At 44.2% G+C, this 8234-nt stretch overlaps 1 protein-coding gene across 2 annotated transcripts in view; it reads left to right on the top strand.

Annotated features, from left to right (window-relative positions):
- The window catches only part of MSC (musculin), a 3231-nt gene extending 2010 nt beyond the window's left edge, over positions 1–1221 (top strand). The window contains exons 1-2 of one of the 2 annotated variants that reach the window (XR_001370687.2): positions 1–72; positions 984–1066. Coding sequence is in view for 1 of the 2 variants with exons in the window: in XM_006139793.3 (XP_006139855.1) it covers positions 984–1070 (87 nt within the window). In the remaining variant the exon portion in view is untranslated. Of the gene's footprint in view, positions 73–983 lie in introns of both variants that reach the window. The other variant, XM_006139793.3, reaches the window with a different exon arrangement.
- Positions 1222–8234: the final 7013 nt, after the last annotated feature.

Genomic DNA, 8234 nt, shown 5'->3' with positions numbered 1-8234 from the left:
TACACCGCGCCCCTGCGGCAGCTGCTGCAGGAGGACCGCTACGAGAACGGCTATGTGCACCCGGTGAACCTGGTAAGGGCCCTTTGGCGAGGCCCGCGGCGAGCGCCAGGGAGATGCTGGGGCTTTCCGGGTCGCCAGGCAGGGTCAGCAGCACCCTGGGAAGACCTGGAAAGGGAGGGTTCTGGGACGGGTGTGTGGAGGAGGCCAGTTTAGGCCAGTTTAGTTTAGTCTCCAGGGGGTTGGTGGGGACAGTCACTATCCCAGAGAAGAGTCATCCACCCTTGCGCCCTGCATCGTTCTGATCATTGTAGGTAGTGCTTCGGCCGGTAACATCCATTGGCTAATATCCTACTTCCGGGCTAAGTCCTGGTTCCAAGTGAGTCCCCTGTCTGGTTGCAGGTTGGACAGCAAACCTCTGTCGCTAAACTGTTCCCAGTTAAGAGTTTGGCAGGTTGGACTTTGCAAGCCCTACTTTCTTTAAAGAAGGAGGGAAGGCCGAGCTCCTAAGAGAGCCTCTGGCGATTCTAATTGCTGCAGGAGAACTCATATAATAAATTTCCCCAGACGGGATTTATCCGGAAAGTCCCTCTTTGACCTGCCAGCTCTCTTGTCTTGGGAAAGAACATATCCAAGCTATTATCGAAGCCCCGCTTTGTACTTGGAGAGGATGACTGATTTTGTGTGTCTGTGTGTGTGTGTGTGGGGGGGGGGATTAAATGACAAATCCCAAACTCAAGCAAGTTTCAATGAATCATCATGCAGGAAGAGTCCAGGAGGAAGCATGAACTGATACCGCACGTCTTGCGTAATCAACTCTGAATAATACTAAAATCCTAGTTACAAAAATTCCCAGACGGATGATAGACTCTAAGCCACCCCGTATTAGGGATATCTGAGGTTCACTTGGGAAAGCGGTTTCCGTTTGCGATGGTTTTTTCTCTCATTATCTGGCGCTCTTTGGTGTGGTGTTTTTGATTTTACAGACATGGCCTTTCGTGGTCTCAGGACGGCCCGACTCCGACACCAAAGAAGTGTCCGCAGCCAATAGACTTTGTGGAACCACCGCTTAAATGAGATCCGAACTCATTTGATGGGATTATTCGTTAATGCGTGTGTGAGGGGGCCGCTGAGAGAAGACAGAGGGCGCGGGAACCCCAGAGAATGGGAACACGGTTCTGTCGGATTCTCCTTGCCCCTGCACCCTTCCCTGGAACTGTGAACAGGACAGGTGGCCGGGTTGCTGTCGTTGCAGAGCACCGATGGCTACAGATGCCGTGGATCTCGGCGACCGCGTTTGGCAGGTCCGGAGAGAGCCTCCTTTCCTGTGAAGAGCGCGAACCCAGATCCGACCGCGAGCTGGGGCTGCGCGCTGGGTAGACCAAGCCCCGGCCGCCGTGAGAGCGCAGTGCCAAACCGCATAGGGGTTAGTTTCCTAACCGAGCCACGTTGGCCGTTTGCCGTAGGTAGCGGTGGCAGGATTGCGCACAGCCCAGGCCTTTTCGGGTTAGACAGTGGTTCGATCGTGCTCTCTGTTGGCTTTAAAGACAGAACTGCGTCGGGGCCTGTCCTTAAGCTGCAAAGAGAGAAGAGTGGCGAATCTGCGTCAAGTTTGTATCCCACCCGATCGCGCCCTCCCAGCCGGCGGGACGGTGTCCGCAGCGCACTGGGGCGAGTGTGGACTGTGGGGAGACACGTAGGAGTCCTGGGATCGGTTTTGCTCCGCGTGTTCCCGGCCTTTCTCCCTCCCGGCAGGCTATCTGGCCCCTTGCCCCTTACCCCCAAGCTCCGGAGTGGCTCTCAAGGGCTCCGCACTCTTCCTTACCAGGCTTCGTTCACCCCTTCCTCTTCTAGGTTCAAACCTTCCCAGTCCCCGACGCCCCATCCCCCGACCCGAGTCCTCTTTGGGCCTCCCTCTCCTCCCCAATCCCCACTTTCGCTCTCCAGCCCCGTAGTTTACCCGCCCCCAAGCTCCGACTCTGAACTTGCTCAATAGGCCCCCCACAGCTCAAGCTCTGGTCGCCCCAGATCCAGCGCAGCGTCCCTCCACCCAGGCTCTTTCCAGCAAACGCAGGAGGGTGACAGTTGGACAGCTGGGGCTTTTCTGTCCGGTAACAAGTGACCCTCCTCAGGGGGATCTGGCCGCTGCCTTGAGGCTGCACTACCACATTAATTAACATATGTAAATAAATTTATTTTTTTATGAATAATAAAACGCGTTATGAAAACTTGTGTCCCTGGGCGCCTTGTCATGCGGTCTTTGTAGGCCTTCACTGAGAAGGTTTAGAAGTCAATGTTAAGGTTCTGGTCTCGGCTAGGGGTTGGGTCATTGTCAGAATGGTGGTGATCACATTTAGAATAGGGCATTTCTAAATATCGCGCATGTTAATTTCTATGATTCTGGAGGCGGGAGCTCCTGGAAGGCAAAAACTAATAAAGAGACTCAAAGGTCTTTGGAGGCCAGGGTTGCGTTGAAATGTATACATGCTTCACACTAATACAGGTGCACATCTTTCTTACACACATACTTATGGTAAGGAATACTTTCTCTAGCACACTCCAATACAAGTTGTCAAAAAACCTGATGCCCACCCACCTGAGTCCAACATCTCACGTCTAAATGGCAGTGAAGAAAATCATAATAAAAAGTCTATTTGTATTTCTGCAAAGCTTTTTTTTTTCAAGTGTTTATGTGGCGTTTTGAACATACACCACTTCATTTACAGAATTGTTTTCTTTCATCTGCATTACAATTTTTGCAAGATGTAATAAGTGAGGAAACCTATAATACAATTTTTTTAAATGTCAGCGTTTTTAAAAGCAACATTTTTTTTGTGGAACGTATAGAAAAACACGAAGGATAAAACGACCTAAACAACTGTTCAATTTAGGGTTCTGTTATTTCACAAAATTGAAAGGCAGTTTTCTCAACCAGAAAGAGAAAATACAGCTGGATTTTAGGAGGTGAGAGAGAGGTGGGGAGCCTGACTTCCTGTTTTCACTTAAACTAAACCAAAACTCTGGGGAACTGTTTTTTGACACCATTTTCTTAGGCTTTTGTCCATACCCTGGGAAGGAACGGAACCTGACCTCAGGATCCAGTCTTGAGCTGTAAGACACCCTATGCATGGTTTCTATAGGTTGTTTCTGTGCCATCAGGGACTTTGTGACAAAAGCGAACCCCAAGTATCTACAGAAGAGAAAGTCTAGCACTTCAGAACAAGGCACTTCAGCCTGCTTCTGGGTGGCCAGCTTCCTAAGGGGCTGAGTGCTGAAAGGTCAAGTTAGTCAAGTTAGTCAAAGTCATTTCCAAAGCTTCCAGCAAATTATGTCCTTTTCAAGGAAAGGAGGCAGACCAGTAGGTAGGTTAAGGACAACCTGGATATTCTAAGGAATTCAGCCTAGAACCCAAACTCTGCCATGGGACTACGAAAATGCAAGCTACTTAACCCCTCTAAGCCTCGATTTTCTCATTTGTAAAATAGGAGTAATAACATTACCTACCTGGGAAGATTGCTAGAAGAATATATACAATAACCTATTTAAGCAAACCACATATGTGGTGAGCAGCCCACAAAACTCTGATTATTAAAGAAAATCTAGAGGCAGAGGGAAACATACTTTACCCAAGGGGAGGGGGGGCACTTTAATCAAGTAGGACATGTTGAGAGTCCAGTTTCTAAGACTGGGTCTGATTCAGATATTCCTTAATTACAACTGTGGAAGAAATGTCCCGCGAGAATGGACAAAGAAAAACAGAAAAACAAAGAATAGCTATGTTTGCAGCACATACAAATAAGAACAAGCATTTGAATAAACAAGGAAATATTCTGGCCAAGTTTCATAAGTAAAAGAATAATATTTAGACTATTTTTTTCAATAATCATTTTCTCTCAAGGCACTTTAGGAATAAACTCAAGACTTTCTGCTTGTAACCATGGCCTTCCCGTGAAGAAGGTGCTATTCACGAACGTATGTATGTATAGACTGTTGGACTGGACCCTAAAAACTCATTTTCATGGTCATTTGCCAAGACTATAATTTATATAGAAGAAACTAACTTTTCTCAAGAATGCTCTACTCCCCCTGACTTCTGGAAAAAGTCCAGTGCTAGGGCCAGACAGTGGCACAGCAATAATGCAACTACACTGCCATGGGAAGGTCCTTGGTTCCTGGCCCGGAGCTTCCCTGAATAGGCTGGGTACGTATGTGAGTGTCTAGGTCCAAACTTATAAAAAGTCCAATACTAAGAATTACATTATTAAAAAAAAAAAAAAGAAGAAGAAGAAGAAGAAGAGAGAAGCTCATTTTTAACAGGTCCCAATGGATCAATGTAAATAGCCCAAGTTTCAAGGCAAACGGCTATTGGGAGCAGCCTCGAGCCCTTGGAATCACTTTTTCTTTATTTGTCATGACTATAGTGTGCGCTTAGTAGTACAGAGACGTTCCAGAGCCACGTTATTTGTTTTTCTCTCTCATCATTTTCTTTTAGGGATTTGAGTTTGAGAAATGGGAGTTGGAGCTCGGCACTGGGCAGGAGGTGGGGGTGTTAAATGAAAAGGTAAGTCTTTAGGATTACTTCAATTTGATTTTACAACTGTGAAAGATGAGAAAAAAAGTCTAAGAAATAGAATGCAAAAACTGCTGAATAACAAACAAAATGAGTAAATTGAAAATGCTCTTCAGGGGGATTTCAAAGGGCCAAAGCATTATTATTAGTGATACTGACTCAATCAACGAGAACAAAAATCCCCTTCCACAGACTCCTCCTAAGATGAATATTTTAGAAGAAATGCTTTCAGCTCTATAATTTTGAAACATTTAGACCTTTTTCTTGGCGGTGGATATTGAACTGATTTTTGTGCATATTCGTTTGCACTGGGCTTCAAGGTATAATTTCACTGTAGTCTAGTGGCTCCTTCAACAGAGAGTAGCAATAACCGATGCAAATTACAAAGGGATTTTGTAGGCACAGAATTTTTCTCACTGAAAATAAATGCTTCATCCGTCAATCAATAAGACATCCCCTGTTCATACAAAGAATAGCTGAGTAGAACGCATTCTACTTTAACAAATAACAGGTAGATAATTTGGTTGATACACCTAGAAAACATTTACAAATTAAAGCAATAACTTGGAAAGTCATTTTAGTCACACGTGGAAAGGCAAAACCAGGTAGATTCATAACTGACTTCTCACTAACAAGCCTCAGACTGAGGGGGAAATCCATGGTAAGTATCACTTGGCTCTCTGTATCTGAGTTCCAGGTTGCCTCTCCGTTCGGTGGGAACTTCTGCATACTCAGTCTGTGGGCAGCCAGGGTGCTTGCTTTTTGCCCACTCACCGTTCATCTCTTTTTCTATTCTGCTCACTTTTTGTATCATTTTTCTTATTTCTCTCACAACAGTGAAAATTGATCCAGAGAAATCCTCTGAACTTCTAAGAAGGTCCAGAAAGCAGCCAGAGCCAGGAATCCACTTGTGATTCTGTAAACAAGATTAGCACTGAGGGGCCAGATATCTTGAACTACCCTAGCCTTCCCCTTTGTTGATCTTCCTTTATCTTTGCGAGTCAGATCTTGGATAAGTTTTGGAGTCTTCATTGTTTGTGGAAAAGTAGATAATGGAGCTAGGCTGACCCAATGGTTCAGGGAACTGGATCCTACATGGACGACTGGTTCAGATTTCTCTCTTGGTGGCTTAAGAAGCATGCTGGGCACATGTATACGCATGCCCAGAACCCTGAGACGATGAAAGTGGAGACGGGACTGCGCCATGATCATACACCATTGGGGCAGGCTCTCTCCTTCTCTCTCCTCTCTTTGTTTCTCTCTGGTGAGCATGTGTACCCTCTGGCAATACAAAGAAAAAAAAAAAAAAGAGGATTCTGGAGCAATTAAGAACAGAAGCTTTCATTTGGTAAAAGTATGGTATCTGTATGGGCTGTTACCACCTCAGTCATGGGAGGAGAGTAAGGAGCAAGAAATATGAAGCTTTTATCTTTTGGGGTTTCTTTGTGTTACAAGTTTTACATTACTTTGGGAATTTTTGTTTCATTTTATTTACTTATTTTTAATTTGCTAGAGGAAGTAAGTACTTTCTGAGGAGAGAAAGAGAGAAAGCAAGAAACACTTTTCCTCCCGGGGTGGGGGGAGGGGTGACGATACTGCAATTCCTTCTCCATCTCTCTTTTCCAGATTTTGGCACATACACGTGTTAGGCATGTTTCTCAAGTTGCCAGGTCTGGGACTCAAACCCACAGTCAGCCGTATGGGATCCAGCTGCCTTAACCACCACACCAGGGGCTGGCTCTATTTTTAAAATGTTTAAAAACTTATTTTTAAAAAAGTCATAGCCAGTGGTGACATAGCTGGATTCTCACAGAAGAGGCCCAGGTTCACATCCTTGCTCCTCTCTGGGCACCCAGGTGTGCCCATGATCCAGGCCGAGACTAGGGGTGAATTGCAGTGTGAGGACTCTGTTGGGGTGCCTGTCTTTCTGTCTCTCTCTCTCTCTATCTGCATCTCCCTTTTTTTCCTTATTTGGAAAGTTTTTTGCTATAGGATGCATGTGCTCGCCAGAAAGGAGAGAGAGAGACAGAAAGCGAGAAATCACCCCTCAGGGGGGATGGTCACGCTGCAATCCCTTCTCCTCCATTCCCCTCTCGGGATCTTGGGCATGCACACACATGCACCTGGCATGAGTTTAAGCCACCAGGTCCGGGTCTCAAACTGTGGTCAACTACATGGGAGTCCAGCAACATAGCCATTACACTAATTGCTGGTCCCTGGTTCCCCTTTTTTAAGACAGAAACTTAAAAAACAAAACCAGAAAACCCTCTCACTCTTGGGCCTGCAGCAAAGTCCCGCAGGTTCTGCACTTACTCCTTTTCTGGGAGACAGAAGCAATGCATCCTGTCTGGCTCACTGTTTTTAGGCTAGATTAAATGGGATCATTTTAGGAAGCACTGTGGAAATATTCTCTACATACGAATTTTCAGAATCAAAGGTTTGACTTTTTTCCTTTGCTTTCACAATAAACTAGGGCCCTTGATTCTCAGCTACAAGTTTGTCCCATCACTCCCTTTGGCCACGTCACCATCTGGTGCTTTTATGCCATACCTACTTCCCCATGTTGAGTTTGGTTTTGTTTTATTTTACTTTGTTTGTTTTTTTCTGCATGAAGGAGAAATTTTCATTTCATTTCTTAAAAAAGTATTATGATCTTAAAGATCAGAATACTCAGTGTCAAAAATTATGCATGAGATTAAAAAAAAAAACAAACCAGAAACCTCATTTCAGAGTGCATGACAGACCAATTAATTTTGATGTTACAGAGCAGCAAAAGCTCATTGATTTCCAATTCCACATTGCAACTAAAACTTTCAGACAGTGCACTTGTGGAGTTTTGATTTCAGATCAAAGGATATCCACAATTACCTGACATGGCCATTAAAATTCTTCTTCCCTTTACAACTACTTATTTGTGTAGGCTGGATTTTAATATATCACAATAGATAGAAAAGAATGCAGAGAATCAGAGAATGATAATACAGCTATAGGTATTTTATATTAATCCAGTTATTTAAAAGATTTACAAAATAAAACTATGCCACTCTTACTATTAAATGTTTTAGTAAAGATAGTTATTTTTTATTAAAAACACTATATACCTTTATATGTAATTAGTTCATTATTATCTTTAAGTGAACTAATAAATAACTATTTTTTGCTTGATTTTGACTTCAAATCCAGAAAATAGTAATAGATTTTAGCCAGCCACATAAACAAAATCTGTTTAGAATCTTTACTAATTTATTTATTTTTAGTTTTTTGCTATAGGGTACATGCACTTGCACAAGTGAGAAATCACCCCCTTGAGGGGATGGTCTTGCTGCTATCCTTTCTCCTCCAGTCTCCTCTCAGGATTTTGGGCATGCACACACATATGCCTGGCATGATTTTCAAGTCTCCTGGTCTGGGACTCAAACCACAGAGTTAGCCTCAGAGGATCTAGTTCCTTAATCTCCATGCTATCTGCTGCTACCTGCTTTATTATCTGCTGCCTAATCTTTACTATTTTTTTTTTTTTTTTGATTTGCCATAAGGCATGTGTGCTTGCTGGAGAGAGACAGAGAGAGGGAAAGTGAGAACTCGCCTTCCCAGGGTTGACAGCCACAGCCAAGCTGGCAATTCCTTCTGCTCCAGGGATTTTGGGCACAAATGCACATGCCCCAGG

Source organism: Tupaia chinensis, unplaced genomic scaffold (assembly GCF_000334495.1).
Source record: "Tupaia chinensis unplaced genomic scaffold, TupChi_1.0 Scaffold000002_1, whole genome shotgun sequence".
NCBI lineage: Eukaryota > Metazoa > Chordata > Mammalia > Scandentia > Tupaiidae > Tupaia > Tupaia belangeri.
This window is presented reverse-complemented; position numbering and strand designations above follow the sequence as displayed.